The sequence below is a fragment of the Amaranthus tricolor genome, chromosome 2, assembly GCF_026212465.1.
Source record: "Amaranthus tricolor cultivar Red isolate AtriRed21 chromosome 2, ASM2621246v1, whole genome shotgun sequence".
In the NCBI taxonomy this organism is placed as follows: Eukaryota; Viridiplantae; Streptophyta; class Magnoliopsida; order Caryophyllales; family Amaranthaceae; genus Amaranthus; species Amaranthus tricolor.
The window spans coordinates 2,059,830-2,086,917 of record NC_080048.1 but is presented as its reverse complement, the minus strand read 5'-3'; the positions used below and the strand labels follow the sequence as shown (position 1 = coordinate 2,086,917).

The 27,088-nt window shown below is 33.4% G+C and overlaps 6 protein-coding genes and 1 pseudogene across 7 annotated transcripts; 1 reads left to right on the top strand and 6 right to left on the bottom strand.

Moving 5' to 3' along the window:
• LOC130806793 (uncharacterized) lies at positions 1 to 2,208 on the bottom strand. The gene is made up of 2 exons (XM_057671992.1): positions 1,301 to 2,208; positions 1 to 449 (listed from the first exon to the last, which is right to left on the bottom strand). Exons 1-2 carry the CDS (start codon positions 1,685 to 1,687, stop codon positions 180 to 182), a joined length of 657 nt encoding a protein of 218 aa, XP_057527975.1. The 5' UTR covers positions 1,688 to 2,208; the 3' UTR covers positions 1 to 179.
• Positions 2,209 to 2,364: 156 nt separating this feature from the next.
• Positions 2,365 to 5,094, bottom strand: LOC130806792 (uncharacterized). Its single transcript, XM_057671991.1, has 2 exons — positions 4,234 to 5,094; positions 2,365 to 2,946 (listed from the first exon to the last, which is right to left on the bottom strand). Exons 1-2 carry the CDS (start codon positions 4,840 to 4,842, stop codon positions 2,680 to 2,682), a joined length of 876 nt encoding a protein of 291 aa, XP_057527974.1. The 5' UTR covers positions 4,843 to 5,094; the 3' UTR covers positions 2,365 to 2,679.
• An 805-nt stretch (positions 5,095 to 5,899) lies between these two features.
• LOC130806539 (protein ACCELERATED CELL DEATH 6-like) lies at positions 5,900 to 8,938 on the top strand (annotated as a pseudogene).
• Positions 8,939 to 10,256: 1,318 nt separating this feature from the next.
• Positions 10,257 to 12,758, bottom strand: LOC130806538 (mavicyanin-like). Its single transcript, XM_057671666.1, has 3 exons — positions 12,627 to 12,758; positions 11,417 to 11,581; positions 10,257 to 10,800 (listed from the first exon to the last, which is right to left on the bottom strand). Exons 2-3 carry the CDS (start codon positions 11,577 to 11,579, stop codon positions 10,406 to 10,408), a joined length of 558 nt encoding a protein of 185 aa, XP_057527649.1. The 5' UTR covers positions 11,580 to 11,581; positions 12,627 to 12,758; the 3' UTR covers positions 10,257 to 10,405.
• Positions 12,679 to 16,452, bottom strand: LOC130806537 (pentatricopeptide repeat-containing protein At2g33680). 2 transcript variants are annotated; one of them, XM_057671663.1, is made up of 2 exons: positions 16,153 to 16,452; positions 12,679 to 14,840 (listed from the first exon to the last, which is right to left on the bottom strand). In XM_057671663.1, the coding sequence occupies exon 2, from the start codon at positions 14,782 to 14,784 to the stop codon at positions 12,679 to 12,681; it is 2,106 nt and encodes a 701-aa protein (XP_057527646.1). In that variant the 5' UTR covers positions 14,785 to 14,840; positions 16,153 to 16,452. The 2 variants fall into 2 exon arrangements, with proteins under 2 accessions (XP_057527646.1, XP_057527648.1); XM_057671665.1 differs by lacking the exon at positions 16,153 to 16,452 and having other exon boundaries at positions 12,679 to 14,604; positions 14,715 to 14,846.
• Positions 16,453 to 17,916: 1,464 nt separating this feature from the next.
• Positions 17,917 to 21,690, bottom strand: LOC130806660 (sorbitol dehydrogenase). The gene is made up of 6 exons (XM_057671822.1): positions 21,344 to 21,690; positions 21,132 to 21,199; positions 20,134 to 20,370; positions 19,156 to 19,446; positions 18,620 to 18,807; positions 17,917 to 18,302 (listed from the first exon to the last, which is right to left on the bottom strand). Exons 1-6 carry the CDS (start codon positions 21,453 to 21,455, stop codon positions 18,110 to 18,112), a joined length of 1,089 nt encoding a protein of 362 aa, XP_057527805.1. The 5' UTR covers positions 21,456 to 21,690; the 3' UTR covers positions 17,917 to 18,109.
• Positions 21,691 to 23,589: 1,899 nt separating this feature from the next.
• LOC130806861 (pentatricopeptide repeat-containing protein At2g29760, chloroplastic-like) lies at positions 23,590 to 26,023 on the bottom strand. The gene has a single exon (XM_057672086.1). The coding sequence runs from the start codon at positions 25,935 to 25,937 to the stop codon at positions 24,117 to 24,119; it is 1,821 nt and encodes a 606-aa protein (XP_057528069.1). The 5' UTR covers positions 25,938 to 26,023; the 3' UTR covers positions 23,590 to 24,116.
• Between the last annotated feature and the right edge of the window lie 1,065 nt (positions 26,024 to 27,088).

The window sequence follows — 27,088 nt, the reverse complement described above, 5'->3', positions numbered from 1 at the left end:
TTTTTTCTATTAATTAAAAATGACAAATTTATAAATATTTTTAAGTTATCGTTAATATTGTCAAACTTAATATTAAATTTTATCAATATCATTTACTTGAATTTATTATAGTGGTTGGATTTAAAGCCAATCACTGTAGAATTATCCCTTATTGCCTACTGCTGTGTTTTGGGTATAAACTAGAAGAAAGAAACAATAGCTTTCATACTGGCCAGACATTCAGAAGGCAGGCCAAGAACCAAATTTATGTAATTGTCATCAACTGGATCAATTTTGGTTATGCCAACCAATTCGCACTGCCCTTCTTTACCTATCCTCTTCCCTCTTGTGCTCTTAGATGATGCTCCCTTCAGTTCTTCAGTTGTTAATGTCATGTCTATGTGCATAGGAGAGACTTTATAGCTGCTTCCCATGGAAAATAGGAACTTAAATTTGATCTTAAATTCAATCTGTAAAGGGAAAACATCTCAGCATTTAGTAGCTATCAACTATCAAGAGGGTTGTGCAAATCAGGGGCGAAACTAGGATACTTGTAGGGTTGGCCGAAACACTCATTTCTATATGTGAACTGAACTAACTCAACTTTTATTTTTTTGTCACATGTTACACAATTCTATAAGATTGCATTTGAGAACAAGCATTTCATTTCAAATTGTGGATTTCAATCATGAAATTATTAACGAAGAATTTGAGAATGACAAAGTTTGGAAAGTCATTTTTAAATCCTCGTCTTTCACCCCTTTTATAACAATGGTGGATTTAACTCAAATCCAAATTAGAAAATTTGTGGATAATACTCTCAGCTATGGTTCTTTTAACTCAAAATACCCCCGACTATTATTAACTCTGTGTACCTCCAAGTATTGGGATACTTATCCTTCAACACTTTGCACATTACTTTCCATTCATTGTTTGGGGTATTTTGAGTCAATGAACAATAGTTGAGGGTATTCAAGGCTAAGTATCACAATACTTGAGGATATACAGAGTTAAATAATAGTTGGAGGCATTTTGGGTCAACGAGCAATAGTTGAGAGTATTGTTTACAAATTTTCCATTCAAATTTGAATTTTTATTATTTGTCAAACACTAAATTGAGTCAAATCTATATTTTCAAATGAAATCATCCTTTCCAAACATAGCATAAAAGATTTTTAATCAAATGATCTAATCCATGGCCTAGATACTATACCCGAGCCTAGATTCTCCCGTAATGTAAATTATGTTACTCAGATTCTTTACTTCAATCAAAACTCAAGCACCTATTTTAGATCAAAAATTAAGCATACTTACAACCTACCTTTCCAGAATCCTTGTATATGTTTCCTTGGATAAGTTCTGGGACAACATCAACCTTCACAAAAGGTGGCAAAGGAACTAACACAAGCCCTTCCAACATACATGTTGTGCTTGTCAATGGAGGAATGTGCACTGTTTTCAGATCAAAATCATATCTGATTGGAACTTGGCTTTTTAAATCATCGTGTTCTAGACTCTTGATACAGCTGCCGATCCCTCTCCCACCCTCTGCATTGTAGAGAAAACGATGCTGCGAAATGCGCAACTCGCAGCCATTGAGTGTCTTCAGCCTAATATTGTTGTAAACATCATTACTACTATTAGTCTTGCAGAAATGTGCCTGAGGAACACTGATTTGGTTTAAGGAAACAGGTCTATAACACTGCATTTCTGCTTGCTGATAGCTAATAGCTAATAGATAGTTGATATGATGTAAGAGTATATTAGAAGATGGGTTTATCTTATGAACTTGATTGAAGTTAAGTTATGTTTTGTATGCACAAAATACAAAATTAGGAGGTTTGTTTGAACTTAATATATGATTCTGTTTTATTCATCACATTCATTGTAGTGTATTACTTTATCACGGAATTTGCTTGTTTAAACTTTCAAGTATCAATAGCTTGAGCCTTGAGTATTCTTTACTATGAAGTCATTAATACAATCTTTTTAGTATGTTGGGAATTGTCAAAAGTCATATACTCTATCTATTGTGATAGTTTGCTACATGCTACGTTTATCATTTTTGAAAGTCCAAAATTTTATGAAGAAAAAGAGATTGTTAAAGGAGAATATGCATGATCTTTAAATTTTGTACATCTCTATATTTAGACATGAGCTAATATTCTTTATTCTCATGTCATTTACAGTATGTTTTATGTTTTTTTTTCTATATACCCAATCAAACCTAATAAAGTATACCTAATCAGAAATGTAGCAACAAATTGAAACATAAGAGTATTTCTCACGAGATATTAAATCAATTGTATGTGCTGTTTACTTTGCCTTTAAATTTACAATTCGCTCAATATGACCCAATAAAGCTCAAAACCAACCAAAATTTAATTTTCTTTTTTATTAACTGTTTGTTGAGAGGATATTAGCAAATCTCGTGATATCATATTATACAGTGTCATAATCTAGTGCTCGGATTATGTTGTTGTTTATGCCAATTTTATTTGAATCATCATCATATTTGGAGTATCTTGCCTTTAGCAGCTATACTCAGACCTGAGGAGGGATAAAAAGAGCCAAACTATACACTTATCAAAAGAGAAAAAGAGGTTGCAGCTAGACTTTCGGCTCGAGAATGACCTGCAAAATATATCATGAGGTTGATATAATAAATAAACACTCATGGAGTACTATACAATTGTTGATTTATGATAAGGAGATTGTGGCATTCAAAATAGCAAGACATTCAGTAGGAAGGCTAAGGAAGGTATTCATGAAGGTATCATCAATGGGATCCACTGTTGCCACTCCTACTAGCTTGCATTTGCCATCTTTCTCAAGCCTTTTTCCTCTGCCTTTTCTCAATTTCCCTTGTGATTCTTCAGAGGTCAACATTGTTGAAACTAGTAATGGTGGTGCTTTGTATATAGTCCCCATTGAGAACCAAAAGTTGGCCTTGAATTCAAGATCAATCTAAAATGGATAAAGGTAAGGTGTTACGAACAATCTCGTTTTTTTTTTTTATTTGTTTTGATTTATGTAATAGACTTTATATCTTAAAAATTTATGCTTCAACAAGTGTTTTTTTTTTTTTTTTTTTCGATTTTAGCCTTTTTAACGAAATAAAAGTTTGGAATTTCAGTTGGCATATGTTCTTGTGTTGTGTCGGTGTATGTGAATACCTATGTGAACCATCTCAACTAGTATTGTGCAACCCTATAATTTAATACTCCCTACGTTTAGTTTCTTAATGAATTTTCCACAAGAAATATTCACGAGAATTAAAAAAATAAAATATTTTAGATAATTAATATATTATTTTATTAAATAATAAATTTGATTGAGAAAAAGTGGGAATCATAAACAATATAAAAATATTAAAAGGTTAGTGGAAAAAATATAAAGATCGGAACTAATAAAAAAATATTTTTATAAAGTTAGTGGGAAAAATGTGGGGATCATAAAGAATATAAAAATGTTAAAATGAAGTTAGTAGAAGATATGTGAGGACCAAAAGCATTATTAAAAATAAAGTTAGTCCAAAATTTGTGATAAAAATAGAAAATTTTTTTGTGTGAACAACAAATAAAACACCAAAAAAGACAAACGAGAATTTCTTTAAGGAACGTAGGTTTTATTGACATGTAAGCATCATCAACTATTTAAACTGTTAATAACTAACGATTAATAACTGAGAAATTTTAAGTATATTGTACTCATATAAATATAGTATATAAAATTTAAATTGCTTTACTAAAAGGTGTTTGGTTTTAGAAAACATTTCTTTTGAATAAGTTATGTTCTCTACTTTCTTTTAGGTGAAAAAGTGCTAGAACCATAGTTGAAGCAAAAAATTAATAATAAAGACTTGTTTTTGTCATCTATAATCTGATTATAGACTATTATAAATCAATAGTAATGTATTATAATTCTAGCAAAAATTAATAATAAAAATTTGTTTAAGGTTCATATAAAGACTGTTTTTAGTCCGCTTTGTTTATGTAAATAAAGGGTCGGTTTAAAGTCCAATTCATTTAGAATCAGACCTAAAAGTTATAAATTTAAGAGTCGAATTTGGACATTTAGTAAACCACTGGCCAGTTGTACAAGTCTATATACAATACAAAAAAGATAGAAGTGTTCAACTCATTCTATATTAGTATTTCAGACATGACAATGCTTAAAAAATATTGCTTCAAAATTTTTAAAATAAATTGATTGATGCAAGATAATAACATAGGTATATTGTATATGTCTCACCTTGCCAGTCTCTTTATCAATGCTTCCACTAAACATATCCGGCACAATATCAATTCTCAAAAATGGAGGTAAAGGCAACCCTAGAAACTTAGTTGTGCCACTTGTTAATGGTGGCACATAAAGCTTATCAACATCAAAATTAACCATAATTTTTCCGTTTAAGTCATCATCATATTTACCAATTCCTGTTCCAAAACCACCCTTAGCATCATACTCAAAATCTGGGTATCTTCCAATACCAAGTTTGCAATCTCCCAAGGTCTTAAACTCAATCTTATAAGAACTTAATGATTTTAATTCTTGAGTTTCTTTGGTAATGGAAGCTGTATTTTCATGGGTTTCTCGGGCCGATGGTATCATTCTTTGCAACCTCCTTTTCTCTTTCGAGAAGAGTCTGGTCTGCCGTCTTCCAACTCTGCACGAATCCTGATTATAGCTTCTATGAGCGACATATACAGGGTATGGTGATGGTGATGAAGAAGATGATGCTTGTATATGATTGGTTTTATGTACTTTAGCTTGTGAAAATGAATATGTAAAGGGTAGATGATGAATTATGTTTGTACATGGATTTTGAGGTTTAAGGAAGAAATTTTGATGGTAATTCATTTTTGAATGGGCTGTACTAGTTTTGTGTTTGTGATTATCTTATGATTTTTAAGAGTAATAGTTATAATGAAATAAAGAAAAATGAATGAAATATGGATGTAAGCTAAATGTATGGCTAGTTTTTTGTTTTACAAGGTTTTGAAGATGTTATCAATACCACATGTTGCAAATTGGTGGGGGAAGTGGGGATGACTACCATATCCATGTGAAATTTTATTTATTGTATGTGTATTTGCGGGTTGAATATTAGAGAGTTAGTTTAATAATTTTTGCGATATTTTAGATATCACACGGTGAAAGAATATAATATGTGATTGAATTTAAGATCTAAACTATTGAAAATTATAATCTAAAAGGGTATAAATTAAATAATGGAGTGAAAATCATCTGATTCTCATATGGACAACAATTATTACTCAGCATCTACAAATTATGAATTAAATATGTAAATGAAAGTGATTTATGTTAATTTTATGCTCTTATTATATTAATTAACTAATCACATTAACACTATTAATTTTTAGTTTAAACGTTAATAAAACTTTCCTTAAATTGCATATGAGAAAGAGGAAAGTGACAATTTATAACACAAATTTAATCTCATCTAACTAATTGGTGTGTGAATGCAAGCACATAGTTAATGACTTTTTGTAAATGCAACCAATAGTACATTAATTTACTTTTCCAAGCCATGTTACTTTTGTTAAAGCCAATGCAATACATGACGTTGTGCAATGTACAAAGAATTCGTAAGTTTGATTTTTATTTTGTCTATTTCAAAACTAAGTGATTATGGAGGTTCTGACCATATTCAACGTATTCGATCGCATAAGGTCCCAAAAAATTGAAAGTTTTAAAGTTAAATTATGTAGTATATATTAAGTATTTAAAGATATGAAGTTGTTAGAAAATTATCATGAGTTTTGAAATAATTGCACATGACCTTCAAAAAATTTATCAATTTTTACTCCGCCTTTAAGACCAACATAAACATTGGACTACAATACAAGAACAAACAAATGGAGTAGTTAAGAGTTTCAACGAGTTGCAGACCCAAGACTCAAACTTAGTAAGAGCACAAATTTCAATATAGTGTCATGGCAAACATGTCTAATGAACATCTGCTCTTAGCAGCACAAGAAGGAAATGTTGAATTCCTTGTAGAAGCTCTTGCTTGTCAACCCATTGGTTACTTCCTAACTAGAATGAAAAGCAAAAATGGGCAAGAACATTACAATATCATGCATATTGCTGTATTAAATGAGCAAACAGAGTTCCTTAGAGAATTGTTTGAGAGATTACCAATCTCAACTTCACAAGTGCTTCTATGCCAACAAGATTCATCCTATTTCAATTACAACCCATTACACTGTGCCATGTTAAGAGGCAATCTTGCTATTGTTAGGCTCATGATCAAGTTTTGTAAATCGGTTTCAGCATCATCGAAACCATGGTTAGCAGCCGAAATCAATGGAAAGTCGCCTTTTCTTGTGGGCTTGGATCGGAAGAGAGAAAAATGTGCTATAGAAATTATGGAATTAGATGGAGAAGTTGTTTGTAATATGGCTGATAACAAAGGTACAAGTCCGCTCTTTGAAGCTGTGCAGAGAGGTTGTGTACAAGTTGTAATGAAGATCTTGACATCTGGGTTTTCTTACAGTATTGTTGGTGAGGATCAGATGACTCCCCTTCATGTTATACCAAATTGTTCAGGTATGTAACTGTAACCCATTTGTTTTGCTGAAAGATAAGAATTTCTTGCTTGAATTTTAATGCTTTTAGCTAAGAATGAACTGGCATTTACCGACTTTCATCTGATGGTTGAAGACCAAGATATATGTTATATAATCTATCATGCCCTCACATCAGAGCCACTAAATATTCCACCTTGAAATGATGGGTGGGTGAGCAAATTTGTGACTTTTTTGTCACGTTGACTTCTGATACCATTTCAAAGAACCAACTCAACTAAAAGTTTAAGCTAATGGTTATATACTCTATCGTTTTGTAGTATTGTACTATTCAACACTACTAGAATAAATCTGTTTTTGAATGAAGATCATGGCTTGCCTTGTTATTTAATCTGTTGGATACTTTCAGAATCTTATACATGTTGATTAGTACCAAACATGACTTGATTAAAGTCAACAAATATTCATTCTAGCCTAATATTTTCTTCTGCAGAGGAAGTTTGCACTCTGGTTCTTGACAAGCACCCAGAAATGCTAAAAAAAGCTAGTACAAATGGACTAACAGTCATACATAAATGGGTAATGATGGGTCAGTTATGGCCATTCGAGTTCCTTTTAAACCGAAAGGCAAACTTTAAGTGGAGAAAAGAGTTCATCAATCTTTTAAGTGCAGCTGAGAAATCAACCGGAAACAATCCTTTACATACAGCAGCTTCAATGCACACAGAAGACATATTGCAGGCTGTGCAGCTCCTTGTAAAAGCTTATATAGATGCTTATGAACAGGGAGATGTGCTTCGGCATAGCCCTTGGAATTTTGAGAACAAAAATGACGAAACCCCATTGATCTTATCCCTAGTCCATAAAAATGAGAAGTTAGCTCGTTTTTTCATTGCTTTAGATGTCGAAAACTAAGTTATAAATGCAACGAAAAGCATACTTTACTGTGCTGTGCTGCATGGATGTGATGAAGTTGCAGCAGATATATTGGCCTCAGTAGATCCTTCTCGCTTTCGTTTGATGCAGCTTAAAGGAAATGATGGGAAAAATGTCTTGCACGTTGCTTCGAATTGCATAGGTACAAATAGATGGTTGGATGGTCAAACCATCAATAGTCGTGTTTCGTAAATTAGCTGGTTAAAACAGCTTATTGTTATGAATACGCTAATTGAATTTGCATAAACTGTCAATGTGTGTACACAGAGAGAACTTGCAAATTGTTGGTGGAAAACTTACCATGGCTGATCAACGAGCCTGATGATAATGGAAAAACTGCCCTAGATGTAGCATCAGAAGCTGTAAACGCGTGGCTTATAAAATTACTGCTGACAAAGGATCCTTCTTCAATAACAAGTGCACCTTTTGCTTGTATTGAAGCATGTAAAAAAGGTCATTTAGAAGCTATATATGCTTTCATTGACGCTCCTGACTTCAGAACTTTCTGTTTCCAAAGAAAAGACTCCCCTTTACATCACATAGAACTGAAAAGTTACAGAGATTACAAGGATTTTCTGGCTATTCCTTTGATTCAGGAGATGAAAAACATGGTTGATTTTGATGGTGCAACGCCCCTTCATCGAGCATTAGAACGCAAAGACATCCTGTTTGTTGAAGCATTGCTCTCCGGTGATGGGATTCTTCGAAACATAAAGGATAAAAATGGTAAAACTGGCACCCATTTGCTAAAAAAATTAGGCAAAGAACATTATGAATGGGTGTGTTCACTTCAACCTGTTTTCTCTTGTTGTTTGGTTTGTTAAAAGTAGTGCATGAACAAAATCAGGCTCACATCTGAATTAAAATGCTGCAGGAAGAAATGTGCGAACGTATACAAATAAACCCGAGGCTAAGAACAAACTTCATGACTTATCCAACAGCGCAAGGTACACGAGGAAGAATAACATCAGCAGAAGAAATACGAGGCACACTGTCAATCGTAGCAGCCCTTTTAGCGACTCTTACATTTGCAGCCGGATTCACACTTCCTGGAGGCCTAGACCAAGATGTCGGAGAAGCCCTTCTATCAAAGAAGGCGTCTTTTCTTGTGTTTATTATAGCAGATACATACGCAATGTGTTGCTCAATGTTAGTCTTATTCTGCTTGATTTGGTCTATGTCTGGTGACCGATACAAGTCACTTGTACTGATTGATCGAAGTGTGGTGATACTTGTGCAAGCTCTTTATGGAACATTGGTGGCGTTTATGACCGGAGTATACACTACTATATCTCACAAGTCGTTGTGGGCAGCTATCATAGTCATTGTTATGTGCTCTATTGTCGCGATTTCAGCCAATAGAGCTATATTGGATAAGGTGCTCGATAAGTTAATACCTTCAGCTGTACAGGAAAGAGTTGTTCATAGAAGACGATATATAATATGAGGCCTGCTCAAATCATCCTTGGATATGCGACTATAATCAATGGACTTGGGATTACTGGTTTTAAATGTTCCAGTTATTGTACCAATTTGTTCTTGTAAAATCTAGTATTGCTAATTCATATCCAATATAGGATCATCGAATGGGATCACAAGGGTAGGATGAGGGAATGGGGAGGAGGATCGAACATAGGATCTTTTCTGAAAAGAGGTATTTGTTCTTCAACTGAAATAATACCCCATTCTCAATACTCATACATACTTGAAATACAATATATTATCCAGAGTTAAATTGATACCATAAGAAAAATAAACAAAATAATAAAAATCAAGACTAACTAATATGCAACTCATAATTACAACGGACTAAAGAACACAAAAAACAAAAACATAGAAAAAAAAGCAATTAATAAAACATAAAATTTTCAATCTCATAAAATAAAAATGAGATAAATCATATATTTATAAAATAAGCGGGCGGACGGGTTTACTCTCGGGTATTATTTTTCTACCGCTACCCGCCCGTTTAACTTAGCAAGTGGGTAGTGCATGCCCAAATATTAAATTTTTTCCAAAATTGTTGTCTAAGCCCGCCCGTTTTTCGAGTGGGTAGCTTGCCCATGAACAACTCTACTTGAAATATAAGTTGGTTGGAAGTTGTTGGCTGGTTTGACCAGGTATAAATATTAATTAATTTGCTAGCCGTTAAGTTGACTATTATGAAGATGTTTCCTAAAAATCAAAAGGATTGTCAATGAAGAAGCAATATTATAGGATGATAATAAATGTTTGATACCTTTTCATTGATGGCATAAAAAACATTGTTTACTCCAATTTTATTGTACTTCATTTGTTTACTTCAAGTTACACCTAATTATGTTTAATAAAGTTTAAACTATTATAAGTCAATAATTATTGGCTCATTGAATAACATTATTTGTCCATTATAATCACTATTTTGAACTATCATAATGATAACAAAAAATAGTTGACAAAATGACTTGATGAATATAAAAAGCAATAGACCTATGAATTAAATCCATCACCCTTTATCTCTATCCTTCAATCCTCAATTCTTAATAAACGATCGTGAAGATCAATGGTGTAGAAAGCAAAAGAATTGTTATCCTATGGTTCATAATTTGTTTGATTATGGGATATATGAACTTACATGCTTTAGCATGTACTCCATTTGGGGTATGTAAACTTGCAAAGTGCAAATAAGATAATTTATTCTCGAAACCTACAGGAAGATCAATTTTCGCTTTGCTCTTGTATGTAGAAATTTCTCTAATACACAAAAATATTTATTATAAAAACAAATCTAATATTAAAGGCTATGTAAGGAGAAGAATGCAAGATAATGTATATTTCTTGTCAATAGCTCATGTTTTAGTACAAAGAATGCGTCAAATACATCTTAACATATGTATATTGATAAAATCAACAAACTGAAACTATTTTATCAATCATATTTCCATGGTCAAGAATAATCAAACGATACCATTACCGAGAATCGAGTAGCAGAGAAAACCAAGAAAAAATAGAACGAAAGGATTGCCAACTTTGACAAACTCAGCCGAAGAGGAAAGAACAGGGTTATTGCTCTTAGAAGTTCTTGGGAGTAAACCTACAGGCCCCGGTGCTGCTACAGGTGCTCCCACCGGTGAAGCATTCGTCGAGTTTGATTCTACATGTACCTGGAGCTTCATCCCTCCGAGGCAGTAAAGTTGGTTGCAACAAGCAAAGTATCGGTCTCCTGGCTTTGTCAAGGTGAAGGTTGTGTTTCCTGAAGTGCTTCTTCGGGCAGCATTATTGGTGTCGCAACGTGTAAATTCTTGTTTTGTGAGCTCACATACACTATCTCCTGATGATGAGTATTGAAATACTGCGATACAAGAGAAAAATGTATCGGTTTTAACTTTTGCTGAAGAAATACGAACAAGGTTTACCGATGCAATTTTTTTCGAAAAAAAAAGCACTAGTTCATTGTTGGAAATACAGTCGGAGCAAATCGATGAATTGGATCAATGGGTTAAAATGAAACAATTCAAATAATTTCATAAAATGACTTAAACGTAATGATCCCGATTGGTCTATTTATTTTGTGTTTTAAGGGGTTCAAGTTTGTTAATGTCGGTTTTAAATTAGAATATAGAGTGATCATCAACCCAATATCCCGCTCGAAAACAGGGTCTGGGTGAGGGAATGTGATGGACAAACCGTACTCGTACCCCTTGGAAGAGGGGCTTGAAAACAGGATCAGAATATAGAGTCTAATAGATTAAACAAATTTTGAACACAAATCTCTAAACTACCCTAGAAATTAAGTAAATCTTCAAACCACAGTGGTGAATTTAGGATACTATTATAGGTGGTGAGCGGAACACTCGCCTTTGCATACCATTTGCTTATATTAACAATCTGGTAATCGAAACTACATGTGCAACTCTTATAGACCATCAAGCACTCGATAAAGAAAAAACAAGAGGAATAAACCTTACCAAGTACATCACCAACTACAAATCTCTTTTCGGCCGCCCACGAATCAAGATCGCTACTAATATCCCAACCAGCTGTGTCACCAACCATATACGTGGTTGCTCCGCATGCAACGATAAGACAAATCAGTACACCGAAAACTCCAAGCAGACGACGGTTTGCCATAACTAGTCACCAAGGAAAGTAAAGTACTCATCATCTCACTCATGCTGCATATAAGTATATTTATAGAAAGTGTGTTAGTAAGTTAGATTACCAAACTTTATATCATATGGCCCACTACATATTAGACTATTAATTCATTAAGAAAATTACTTCATATAAGTTGGCCATCAGATTTAACCACCATCTGAGCCTGAATTTAGAAGACCAACTGGAAACAAGAACTATTTTAACTCAACGGAATTTATCAACTACCCCCTAACAGGTCCTAACAAGAGATCACGGTAGATCTGAAGCCTATCTATTGCTGGAAATACAAGAAATTCTCAGCAACCAAGAGGAAAAGTGTAGGCTTTTACAAAATAAATAGGGAGTTTGCACAAATTTTTTTGGGAAATCCAAGCTTTGTATCTTCACATTCCAGATATGTCAAGTAGTGCCTCAAAGGAAGAGAACGAGAAAAGCGAAGTACACACAATATCTTTTTATTGCAATGGACAAAGAATCTGTGTTCTATATTCTTCTTTATCTTCTTGAAGACTACTGAAATACCCTACAATAAAATAAACATCTTGGCTTTTAACAGTCAAGCTATAATATAGTTGTACACATGTCAAAATGGTCTGTCTCGAATCCGCCAGGTTTGAGTCAACAAGTCACAAATTAGTTTTTGTTTTATTCTTATTGCTATAAAATAGCTAAGAATACTATGTAAGTTTTTGTTAAAATTCTAAAATTAGTTATTCATTATATTGGCCTAAAAAGAGTTTTATAAGTCATAGTTGTGAAATATTGACCTAAATGATAAAAATTGACGAAATATACTACGTTATAACTTGAAAAAATTGATGCAAAATTCAAAATTATGGCAAATAGTAAGAAAAGCAGTAGGGTCGGCCAGTCCAAATAAGGTTCGATCAAATCTTCGGGGTCCAATCAAAATTGGCAGGTAAATTATCAACAAATGGAAGTTCATGGCCATGCAAAAGACCAACCTGAAGAACTAGAAAAGAGCATATCAACACAAATCAAAAGAAATAAGGATAGTACCAGAGCATAGGTCTCGATTCAAAAGGATCCTCCCGGATTCACATCAAAGCTGTCAATAATGAATCAGGTCTGGTTGATATCCTTCATCCATCATTTGTTTGGTTAATATCTTTAACCAAAAAGAGATATCTGCTATGTCAGGATGCTTCTGATCTCCAACAACAAACACATGAACAAGATTCCTCAATTCAATCCAACTAAACCCAGGCTCCTTATCTACCCTTCTAAGCTTCATCAACCTAATGACCCTTGTCACATCATCCGGTCTTCCTAGTGCAGTATAAATTCTGGACAACAAGACATAAGCTGATGATTCTTGTGAGCCTAGCTCCATTAGTTTCTCCCCTGCATAAGCTCCTAGCTCATAATGCCGGTGATTTCGACATGCACTTAATAAAATTCGCCACAAACACATGCCATGGTTAAACGTTGCTGATTCGATGAATTCTTTGGCTTCAGTTAGCCTCCCTGCACGGCTATACACATCAATCATACAAGCATAATGTTCTAATCCCGGTTCTAACCCATATTCACTAGAAATCATCTTAAAATAATCCCAGGCTCGGTCAAAGAAACCCATATGGCTACATGCAGACAGTATATTAACAAAGGAAACATTATCTGGCTTTATGCCCTTTGATCTCATCTCCTCGAACAGCTCCAAAGCTTTGTCACTGCAACCATTCTGAGCAAGACCAGATATCATAGCGTTCCAGGAAACTATATCCCTTGTAGTCATCCTTCGGAACACCAAGTTTCCTTCGTCAATGCATCCACACTTTGCATACATGGATGAAAGAGAACTTCCAATAGTAAGCTCCCCAGCAAGGCCATACTTAATGGCGCGGGCATGAATTTGCTTTCCATGCTCCAACGCAGCAAGGGTAGAACAGCCCTTTAAGACACTAGCAATAGTTAGATCATTTGGTGGAATTCCTTCAGCCTCCATTTTCCTGTACAAACCCAAAGCTTCTTCATTATCTCCATTTTGTATATATCCTCCTATCATTGAGGTCCACAGAACGACATCCGGTTCTTGCAAACAGTCAAAACCTCTCCGAGCATCGGTAATGCTGCCACCTTTAGCATACATGTCCACAAGTGCAGTTATAATATACATTTGATTCTTGAACCCCATTTTGATTGAATAACAATGGACTTGTCTTCCAATTTCAAGGGCATTAATGTCGCTACATGCATTTATCACCCCAACAAATGTATATTCACTAGGCCTAATCCTGGAATAATGCATTTTAGAAAACAAGTCCAAAGCTTTATTAGAGTGCCCACTTTGCGCAAATCCAGTAACCATTGCTGACCACATGATAGAATTCTTATCTGTAGACGATGCAAACAATTGAAGTGCATTGTCTGGGCTCCCACATTTCAAATACATAGTAATAAGGGCATTTTTTACCTCTGCAATCCATGACACTCCAGCTTTAATAACAAAACAGTGGATCTCCCTTCCAGCATTAATAAACTCTGGAAGGGTCAAAGAGCTAAGCACACTCGTCAAGCAAAAAGGGTTGGCTTTATCCTCTTGATCTTTCAATATCAATTTAAAAATTCCCATAGCTTCTCCAGCCATACCACGTATTGCATATCCAGAAATCATAGTAGCCCATGACACTGAATTCCTTTCAGGCATTGTATCAAACATTTGGCGCGCATCTTCCATGTTACCCGATTTACAATACATGTTAAGAATTGAGCTTCCAACAACCACATCTCCACTGTGATTAATCTTTATTGCCAATGAATGAACCTGTTTCCCAGCCAAAGCATCACCTAAATTCGATACAGCAGTAAAAATCCCAGCAAGAGAATGAGGACTGGGAAGAGAATTATCAGCCCGCATTCGCCTAAACAAATCCACGACAAGAAGAGACGACTTGCTCCCGCCATGTTGAGCATGGGCGTTGATGATGGAGCTCCAAGAGACATCATCTTTGATGGGGATTTCCTCAAAAGCAAACTTTGCATTGTACAATTCGCCACATTTAGCATACAAATTAACTATACTATTACCTAAGTATACATTTGAATAAGAATTTGACTTGATGATTTTTGCATGAAGAGCTTTACCCGTTTGGATATTCTGTTCTTTAGTAAGCCTGACAACTTCCTTGAAAAGTACTCGATGAGCTGCACTCATCAACTCTACCCTTTGGACTTTAACTTTGCATACTATAAGCAGCTAATCCCGAATACCTGAAAATTTAGCATATAATATTGCGTTAAGTTCAAGTAAAATCTATATATCCACGAATATAGTTTAGAAGTAAACGAATATGTAATGTTCAAGCACCCAAGTGCCATTAGCCACCTAGGCAGGATTTCAAAAGGTCAAATGTATGCAACTTTGCCCTTGTTAATGGCAACAAAAAGATTATTTCCAACTTACCCATGTTAGCAAAGTAAAATCCATATATCCACCAACATAGTATATAATTTAACGAATATATGAAATATTACAGCACCACAATGCCATTAACCATCTATGCTCGGATTTAAGAGGTCAACTTAAATGTATGCAACCTTATTGTTAAATTGGGATGGACATAATGTGTATGCCCGCATACAATTGGGAAAACACGAGGTACACTTCATAAGCCAAGGAGATATCATCCCAAGACCATATGGCAATGGGAGCAAGGGCTCTAATGACTTATAAAGTGTGCACATCATCATTAATTCATCGATGTGTAACAAACCATCCCAACATCCCCTCACATGCAAAATAACGTTAAGTTTGCATATGGGAGTAATCAATTAGGGTAGGAACAACATTCTTTTTGAACCTACTATTCAATCTGTAATCGAACCTTTGGCTCTAATACCATGTCAAAGAACCAACTCAACCAAAAGCAAAGCTTAAGCTCCTAATTGAGGCCCCGGAATAAGGTTTATACTCTAACACGCCCCCTCACACAAAAGCCCATTGAGCTAGAAGTTTGAATTCCACACATTTCTCCTCATACACGGTGCTAAATAATCCACTCTAAATGAGGGGCGTATAGATTCAAACCCATTACCTCTTATTAGTTGTCACGCTAGCTTTTGGTATTATGTCAAGAAATTAACTCAACCAATAGCTTACATTGATAGTTGAGGTCCCATAATAGGTTTTATACTTAAACAATTACCGTTGTTAGTCCATTAAAATTTAAGAATGATTTGACAAAACTATACATTTATCTAGTTAACATGCAAAAGGGTCTATAATTCCTCCTAAACAAACATGAACTTGAATGGCAAAAAATCCACAATGTGAAAAGCTCAATCCTTTCAAATACAAATTATTTACTCTATTTATAAAATCTCAAACTACATCCACATGTATACGGTCAAATTTGCAGTTTAGTATGATTAATTGTTATCATATCACAATAGGAGCATAACCTAAAGATATTTTATAAGAGTATATGGGCGGAGTATTAAGTAAAAAAATAAGAATTTACATGGAAACTAAAATAAAGCAAATATGAGTGAATTCAGGGGCATTTGAAAAATGAAATAGTACCTCAAATAGTGAAAAAATGAAATTTGCTAAGTGTAAGCTTGAACATTTTCCAAATCCCAGATCAAATCTGCATATGTAAGAATTTCTGAAACAGATTGAGCAGGAAAAAATCTAAGAAAATCCAAAAGTACAGCAATTAAGCAAAATACTATGCAGATTTTGAGTTGAAATGGACACTAAAATGTCTACTTCAACTGGTACTCCGACATTGGGTCCTCTTCCTTTGTTTTCTTTTAAAATTAGGGGAATTGGGGGATTAGGGGTTAGGTTAACACAAACTATATTGTTGTCTTGTTTAGGGTTTATGATGGGGATTGTATTAAGCGAAATTTAAATTAGAAATTGGGTTTATTTTAGAAAATTATTATTTATTATTTATTATTATTAGTAAGATGAAATCCTTAGGATGAGAGGGAGAAATCCTTAGCATGAGAGGGAGAGGAAAATAAAATTATACTTACTCTAATATAGTTATATTATACAGATACTAGGGTAGAAATCCGCACAAATTTTTAAATACATTAATATTTTTATAAAATTTTAGATTGCAAACAATACTTTACATTTTTCCTAAAATTTAAAATTATAATTATGGTAATCTAACAATATAAATAATTGATTTTAATGATCAATTAATTGAATTTTATGTCATTTTAATTTTAAATAACATTTGATAGATAAAGGGGCTATTATGTACTTCAAGTAATTTCCTAAATTGTTGTATGATTTTATACACAGTGTAATTTTACAGTATAATTTTCTAAATTGTGTAATTCCAATTGTACTGGAATAAATGTAATTTATTCCGTAGAATAGTTTTCTACGTAGTGTAATTTCAGAATTTTATCCGACAAAATATAATGTTCAACATAGTACATTATAGATTTCCCATTATATTTTTTAAATAGTGCATTTATATACAAATATGTAATTGGAAATAATTGTGATTTATTGCATCTATTAATGTATGAGTTTTTCCGAAAATATAAATTTGTAAATATGGTAAGTGTAAAAAAAGCAAATTAGTTAAATTTCATTAATACTAACCAATGTAAAAAAGATAAATGGTATGCTCACAATCAAACTTCCTTTTTGTTATTATACAGTAAAATTAATAGAATGTATGATACAATAAAGTTAATAGAATATATGATTCTTTCAAATAAAAAAAATTACATAAATTACAAAAAATTATCTATAATAAATTAAATTTTTATTGATTTTCTTACCATGATTCCAACTTTTTAATTTTTAGCATTTTAATCTAATATCATGAGTAGAATACATTTAATATTATAATGATGAGTTGTGAGAAGTTGCCCTTAGTTTCTTGTAGTTGTAGATTAGTTTGATTAGACTTTCAATTCAAGTGATGATCAAATGAAGCATAAGGAATGCTTTTTTGCTCTCGTGAATTATTTCTTATGTTCCATTATACTTATATATTTGACTTTTTACAAAGTTTAATGTGTTATTTTGATCATTTATATTATGAAAATATATTCAAACAAAATTCCACTTAATTATATTTTTTTTACATATTAATCATAATATATAAAATAAAATTGAATGATGATTTTCATAACGGCGTACTACATTATTTATAGCAATCACATTCTCAAGTTGTGGGCCCCACTTTTTAGTTTGAAGGGTAGCAAATTAAGTAAATCATCTAAAACATAGCAAATTCACTAAAATTTAAATAATATCATAAAAAAAAAATTTATTTAAAAATATCACTTCAAAACGAAATCAAAATAATGATATAAAAAATTATTAAATTTGAAAATATTACTTCACTATTGAACTCATCTTCTACATATTGTTCATAACACATATTCTTCCCTTACTATATATGGTTCTCATTCATTCACACAGAAGTAGAGCTTGTAGGACAACATTCAAGTCTTGTACTCTCTATTTTCCTGCATAATCTTATTGTTTCTTGAACACTTCCTTACAAATTAAACATAACCTTAATTGCATCACCACCACGAGCACTTGTCTCGAATGCTTCTTCGACCTCCTTTTGTGAGAACCCGAACCTGTGGGTTATAAGAGGCTTCACATCGATTTTACCACTACTTATAAAATCGAGGCATAGAGGCCATGTGTTTTTGTAACGGAACACACCTATAATATCGACTTCCCTATCATTCAGAACGAACTTTGTCATTTTTACAGTAACACCATAATCATCTATGACGCAATAATGTTGTAACATAATTCGTCAGTTAATTCACTTTTTGAATTCGTAATTCGCTCAAAATGACCCGAAATAGCCTAAACCATAATTCACTTTTTCTGATTTCGCAAGGAGATTAGTGAATCATGTGACAGTGCACAATAATATTATGATACGTAATATGCTCGATTATATTAAGATAGAGCAGGTGGTAGAAAGTTTTGATATAAAACAATACTGGGCTCAAATATGAAAAGTGCATAGGGTGTCATAAAACAATACCTTACAGCAGCAGGGGTGAGAGGGACAGTCATCACACCATGACCCATTCCGATGAGACAAGTTTTACCACCCGCTCGAGTTGCACCAAGAGCAGTGGACATAGTTTTGTTAAATCCCGCACAATCGAGAGTCACATCGACCTCTCTTCCCATAGCCTTGTGAATCTGCGCCACTTCTTCTGGTATGTCCTGCGAATGCAAAGTAGACATAGGCATAATGTATCGGAAAGTAATATATTTCATGGGTTTCGGGATTTGTACTACTAGGTACAACAATAATGTCAGTGCCAATGTAACATAATTTGTCTTTTTGAATTCGTGATTTGCTTAAATTTGTCCAAGAATAGCCCAAAACCGACCACAATTCGCTTTTTCGATTCGCGAAGAGATAAGCAAATCATGTGACACTAGTCAGCACCTTAATCTCAAAAGATTGAGATCAGCTACATGAACCAATAAACGAATAGTTACAGTAGTTGTTCTTCTCCATTCAATCGATTTGTGGTACTATGTGAATTTTTAAAAGAAGATGCAAACCTCCATGTTGGTTGAGACCTTGACGATTTCATCTGCACCAAGTTGCTTTGCAACTGATAAACGATAACCATCTACATCCACTATGACTATTCTCGGGGATCCAAAAGCTCGAGCAGCCAGTAATGTCACAAGACCGATAGGTCCAGCACCCATAATCAATGTAGTGGTTTCGGGGCCAACATCGGCTCTGCGACAACCATGAATACCAACACTTAGTGGCTCACACATAGCCCCTTCTTCTAAACTGACATTATCTGGGAGCTTGAAGCATAAATCTGCAGGATGTACCACCTGCCACAGCCCACAACCACAGAACATAGTTATATTCATCTTACACATTCTTAATCGAGACTAAAATTAACCGGAAGAATACAAAACTAATTGCAAAACACAAGTATGATAACATGTTACACAACATCATCATCCAAAAACATAATTCAAGTGATTATATGAAGTGGGGAAAAATTAGATAGAGTGTAACATGATTCTCCAGTTAATTCGTTTTTTGGATTCGCGACTTGCTCAAATTGACCCTGAAATAGCTCAAAACCGGCCATAATTCGCTTTTTTTGATTCGCAATTCGCAAGGAGATTACTGAATCATCAGAGAAATAGACGCACTTGAGATTTCTACAATGAGGAAACCTCCCATTCATCTTCATCATTCTTTTCTATTACCATATATATAATAATAAATAAAGATAGCATCATTTGTTGATCAAATTTGTAATCATCATCTAACATTGGCTCAGGGGAAAAACAAGTCGGTCTGCCTAGGCCAAGACCCGGGTCATTTGATTAAAAATCCTATTAATATTGAAGTGTAACATATAACACAAGTTAATAACAGCCGGGTTGGTTTTATACACAGAGATGAGTGTTCAGCCCACTCTATACTGTAATCTAAATTCGCCCGTGTTCAGGCTATGCATTAAGTACCAAAACATGTGCAGTTTTTGAACAAACAACATGATCAACCTGATTTGCAAGCGAGCCATGTACAGGCGGAGTAGCGAAGAACTTCATGTCGGGGCAGAGATTGTAGCGGCCACCTTTGCAATGATTGCAACGCCAACAACTGATCCCCGGCTCTAGAGCAACTCGATCACCAGGCACTAGTGAAGTCACTTCACTTCCAACTTCTTCAATAATCCCAGCACATTCATGCCCAATTACCATGGGCTCTTTCACTATAAAATCTGCACATCTTAAGGTCTACTAACAATAAAGAAAACTGTAAGAAAGCTAATCCAATTGCTGTCATATATTCATATCAATTAGAAATCAACAATCCATATCAAGTTCATATACTCCACTATATGTCTTATTATTTGATATTCCAATCATTACTAGAATCCACTTAGAGTAAATAAAAGAATAATTTGCGAATTACGGCTTTAAAGTTTAGGACTTGTGCAATAACAGCCTCAATGTCTTTTTTTTCGAATTATAACCACCAAAACGTACATGTCGAATCGCAGAACTCCGACCACTTAACCTAAAACTCCGACTATTTTTTCAACATGGTCGAAATTCTATAATTTAGCCTAAACGTCGTAGACTTTGATACTTTGATGGTTGCAATTCGCAAAAGTCTTAAACTTGTTGTAATTTGTAAATTATTCTAAATACAAATTAAATACGTCCCCACGATCCCTTAAATCTTTGTATCATATACCATTATGCATGTTTGGTAAAGATGATTTCACTTTAAAAATATAAATTTATTTGGCTCAAATTTAGTAGTAGTATTTGATAAATAAAAAACTCAATTTCAAAGTTGAGTTAAAAGTGATCGAAGACGAGGATTTCAGAATGACTTCAAATCTTATCATTCCCAAATTCTTCATTATTAATTTCATAATTAAAATTTATAATTTAAAATGAAATGCAGGATTCCAAAAGCAACTTTACTGCAATTCAAACTTCAAAAATAAGAATAATTGAATATAAAAGCCGAAAAAGAAGGGGTTTACCTTGAGATAGTGAACATCACTTCCACAAATACCAACAGCCTTCATTCTGATCCTTGCATCATGGGGTCCTGGAAGCAATCACAACAGAATATTCAGATTATCAGATTACACAAAAAATAATATTCATCCTCAAAAATTATTAATAAAATAGCAAGATAAAAAGGAAGAAATAATACCAGTTTGATAATGAAGTTAAAAGTGGTAGTACATACCAAGTGAAGGAAGCTCAAATGGTTGAATTTTGAGAGTATTAATTCCTGTTAACCAAGCAGCCATATTCTGCTCTTCTCCATCATCTCCATGGGACTTTCCTCCTTTGCCCATTCTCTCTCCACTTTCTCTCTCTATTCTTATCTTTTGCTGATTCTGTCACTAAAATAACTAAATAAGGAAATTTATATATTTTATATCTATAAATTAACATAATCAAATGAGATATTACTTAATTTGTATCATAAGTAGAACCGGAGTTGCGCGGATTAAGTATGCCTAGCAAAAGTGTTCATTCTGATCATCGGGTTTATTTCTGGTTAGGTATTTTAAGACTATTTAAAATCAGGTTTTATATTCACATTGGTTTTGTAAATCAATTTATATATTGGGTCAAATCGAGTTCAGTTATAAGATCATGAATATTGAATTATCGGCTCAATTTTAAACCACGCTAAGCCTGGGCCCTTAATTTTAAAATTTTATATATTATGAAAATAGATATCAGAAATTTTTATGAATTTTAAACTATCTGGCAACAATAATTTAATTTTTTGATCCACCTCACTTTTTAAGTTTTTGACTAAAAAAATGTGCAAAAACGTTTATAATACCAATGTTGGAAGAGTATTATAGTTGCTGGTACCATTTGACTTTGTACGAATATTAAGAAAATTATTTGGATTATTTAAATAGGAGAGAAAATGAGACATTTAAACTGATTTTGTAAAAAAAAAATAAAGAAATAAAAAGTTTTACTTAACCAAAAAACATAATAAATTAAAAGAAGATATAATTAAAAATACCCAACCCAAAATAAAAATGGAATAATAAAAATAACTTAGTCGACATATAAAAATTAGACTGATAGAATGGATAGGAGGGAGTAAAAATGATTATTTTACATTGTATATCTTTTAGCGAAAAACTCTTAGTTTTTTTAATTTAGTTCATGCAGATATTTTCATATTAAGATTAAGACATTGACGTTAATGATTTATAAAATTTGGAATTTAGATTAGGTGTTTGCTTGGCCTTATAAATGGAAAATATATCCTCGTTTAAATTATTTCAGATTAAGATGTTGACATTGTTATTATTGTATAGTTGATGCTGATTAGGGGTTTTAAATTGAAGATGTGTCATTGTCTAGTTGTATGTAAGCAATATGCCAAGGTAGGAATTCCGCAACTAATAACATTCAGAAACGTTATCCTAATGCAATTATCTTCACATCTACTCCAAATATTCTTGTTTTGGCCACCAGAATGTATGAAAAATTGGGTACGTAGCTGTTGGAAATACTTCACATGTGAGATAAGATCCCACATCGATAAAGTAGTGGGTTGTTGACTTGCATATATAGTGGGTGAGCTAATCTTCCTACTACCATATGATTTTGGGAAAAAATGAACCTCACCAAGTGTATGTGCAAATCAACGCTCTTGACTCGTGGATTTGTAGGCTCAAGCCCACGGGTCTACCGCGTGAATTGTCACCTAATAGTAGCAAACACTCATTTAACCACCAAATGGCCAAAATTACAAATGTTTATACAAAAATGAACATTTACATACACCTGGAATCTTTCAAAAATATGATTCCTCCGACACTTAACTACCACGTGTCACAAATGACGTGCCATCTTTTAGGGCTGCTCCTATAAGATGAAAGAAGGATCTGTGCCCAAAGTCTATTAAAAATTAGAAATATAACGTTTTAATATTTAATATTTAGAAGTCTATAATAATACATATTTAGTAATTAGGTGCCCATAATTAATCTTTTGTCCCTAACCTCTCAAATCTCAGAGTCTGCATCTCTTACGAACTTGTATAATAGAAAGGGTCGAAAGCTCAACATTAAGACTTTTTAAAAGTTTAAGAGGGCCAAAGTCACAAAATAAAAATTCAGGGACCGAGAAAATATAAATCAATAATAGCATATATAATTGATATATATCAGGATCGAACTAAAAAAACAGACCTCAAAATAGACGCCATGAGTATACAAAATAAAAAAACTAAGTTTGATAATAAAAATATAGATTAAGTTGTGAGGTATATCATTATCATTATATTGCATTAACGCTCATAGAAGGTACGATTAAAGTTTTTAAAGAGTTAAATAATATACGACAATAAGTCATACTCTCGTCAAAAAGAGTTAAAAGAGGGTTGCAGCCAGTGAAACCCTTCACGCTCAATAATAACCTACAAATGTACATTAAAAACTAGTAGACATGATAGGCCAGACGTAGTAAAACTAACAATATAGTTCAAAGAAATATAAATAATTACAATTACACTTGGTAAGTTGGTATGTAAACTATTTGTTGATCATAGTTCTAACAACTTTCAGAATCGGTGAATTAAGTGCGATCGATCTGAAATTTACATTAACATACAATTACAGACGCGGATCAAATGCAAGTCAATACTGTCAATTGACGGACAAGTCATACCCTCAAATTTGTTTCTATGTTTGGTTTTAAAATTATTATTGATTTAGAAGGCTTCAACTTTCAAGTAATTTTCTAAGGATTTTAGGAATCTAAACCCTAAAATATCCATTAATCTCATCTCACTCAAGAAAATAATTTTTTAGGATATGGGTCTAGATTCTAAGGGTCCAGGTCTAAACCCTAAGAATCTAGGTTAGAGTCAATTTATTGGACCCTCATATTGAGGGTCCGAGTCCGAATAGGGTCCAAACCCGACCCAGACCCTTAAATGCTCATCCCCAAGTGATCATGGTCTTCCGTTGCTCAAGATTTTACCTAGTAACTACCTCTATACTACTCCATGCTAATGGCTTTAGCACAAGATTTTCTTCCATTAGATCCCTGTACTTCATAGAAACATCCCATCTCTCTGCCCCTGCATACGCATCAGATAAAAGCACATAATTCCCACTATTACCACCATCTACTTCTAGAAGCTTCCTTGAAACTATTTCAGCCAATGCAACATTATTATGAAGCTTACAGGCACTCAATAAGATCCTCCATAACACTACATCAGGCGGTACTGTCATGTCGACTATGAACTTATATGCCCTCTCGAGTTCACCAGAACGACTCAAGAGATCGACTACACAACCATAATGTTTCATTTGTGGTGTAATTCCATATACTTTTCGCATATTTTCGAAATACTCCATCCCTTTGTCTACTAATCCAGCATGTGAACATGCTAGTAGTATTCCTACAAAGGTTCCATTTGTTGGCCTAACATTGTTGCTTAGCATTTCCTCAAAGGTCCGAATAGCAGAATCGACAGAACCATTTACTGCAAGCCCTGCTATAACTGCAGTCCATGACACTGAATCTTTTTCGGGCATAGATTGGAAAACTCGTAAAGCCTTATTGACATCCCCACATTTGCAATACATGTCAATCAAAGAATTACCAACATAAATATCCACTTTAATGGTATTCTCAATGATGAATTCATGAATTTCCTTGCCCATGTCAAGAATTCCTAGATGAGCACAGGCAGAAAGTACACTAGATATAGTAACTTCATCGGGTTTGATTCTTTTCGATGTCATAACTCGAAAAAGTTCCACAGCATCTGAATGTTTCCCTGCTTGTGAGTTCCCCGAAATCATTGATGTGTATGAAATCACATCCTTGTTTGGCATTTCATCAAAAACCCTTTTAGCAGAGGCTAAATCACCGGTTTTTGCATAGCCAACCATCAAAGCGTTCCAAGATACTGAGTTCTTTTCGTTCATCCGATCAAACACACCTTGTGCAGCGATTATCAAACCACGCTTTCCATACATATCGATTAAAGTATTCCCCAAATAAACATCTATTTCAACACAGTTCTTCAGAAGATAATCCACCATGTTATCAGCAACACTCCACTCTTGCATAACGCTACAAGCCATGATAACTTTCACCATTGTAACAGCATCAGCCCTCACTTTTGCCGCCTGCATCGCATCAAAAACACCCAAAACCTCTCTATATTTATTACATAAACTATACCCACAAATCAATGAGTTCCATGACACTAAATCTCTCTCAGACATTTCATCGAACACCTTATGTGCTACACCCATTTCTCTACATGCTCCATACATATGAATCAAAGCATTAGACACATACAAATTTGATCCAAACCCAAGTTTAAACGCATGAACATGAACTTTTTTACCTTGCAAAACATCTGACACACGACCACAAGCTTTAATTACAAACAAAAGAGTAAAATTATTCCCATTTAATCCATAAGTTCTCATATCATTATACATGTTAATAGCTTTAATTGGATCATCACTTTTGGATAATCCCCTGATCATATAATACCAAATTGAAAGTGTGGGTCGTTGTATTTGATCAAAAACAATGTGAGCTTTTTGTAATGTAGATGAATTAAGGGAGTATGAGCGTAAAACTGAAAAAATTGAATCTGGATCTTTGTGTTTTTGACTTCTTATTAGGTGACCGTGGAGCTCTTTAATGGAATCAATAGAGAAAGAATTCTCAGGTAATTGTTGTGATTTGGCAGAAAAAGAAAACCTGCAAAATGGACGTGAAAAAGTTCTTCCTGAGAGTTGCATGCTAAATCTTAATTGAAGTTTCATGGAACTAAACTGAGATTGAGATAGGACTACCAAAGGAAGTAAAAGTATTTTTGGTGCATTATGTGTCCACAAGATAACTGCCCCTGTTGATTGTTACTCGGTAGACATAGAATATATGTCGTGTCGGGCCGTTTATGGGCTGTATTGGACTATTTCATGTGCTTATAAGTTTTTGCAAATATAATAATACAATGAATATTAAATCAAGACCTATTTAGAATCTTAGACCCATCAAATCTGATAAGTCTGAATTCGGGTCAAAAATTTCAAACCCTAAAAATTTGGATACGAGTCTACCAAAAATTAATGTGTCTAAATTCTAATAGGATTGGCTCAAATCCAAACCCGATTCTTAACCATTCCTACATCAAACAAAAATCAATATCACATAAATTATTACTTTACTAAGGTAAAAAAAAGCTACAAAAATTGATTTAAAAAAAACTGAAAATTGTGAAAAAAAGCAAATAGAACATCAAAGAAAACAAACAATATTTTTGAATCTAGTAAATCTTCTACGATGTCCAATTAAACAAACCATAAGAAAAGTTGTGTAATGGTCTAACGGAGTATTTGACAAGGTTGTTCCAAAATGTTAAGTCAAGTCATTTTGATGGAAGAATCAAGTACTACTACACTTACTATTCTATATTACTCTACATACTAATTTAGTAATTTTCATACTATCAATACACCTATTTTATTATTAATATCTTTAATTATATATAATAAAAGTTGTAAAAAAATTAATATTAATATTTTTATATTAAGATGAATCAAATAAAATTCCATATAAAAATATAAATTAAAAGCAATTGATGAACACTATACATTAATGCCAAAAAGCAATATCAAGTTTGGGCCAGCCCAATTTCTAATTTAAAAAAAAATAATTAAACTTTCTAAACACGCGTATAGTTGGATGTATAATGATTTGTGTTTGAGATTATAACATTACATAGTTGGGTATATAATGGTTTGTGTTTGAGGTTATAATATATGTGTTTGGGGTTATAGTATTATATATGTGGGTATATAATGATCTATGTTTAGCGTTATAACACTATATAGTTGGGTATATAATGATTTGTGTAACGGACTGTGCTTTTCTAAATATAGGTTTAATATAATGTAATGGTAAGTAATGCTAA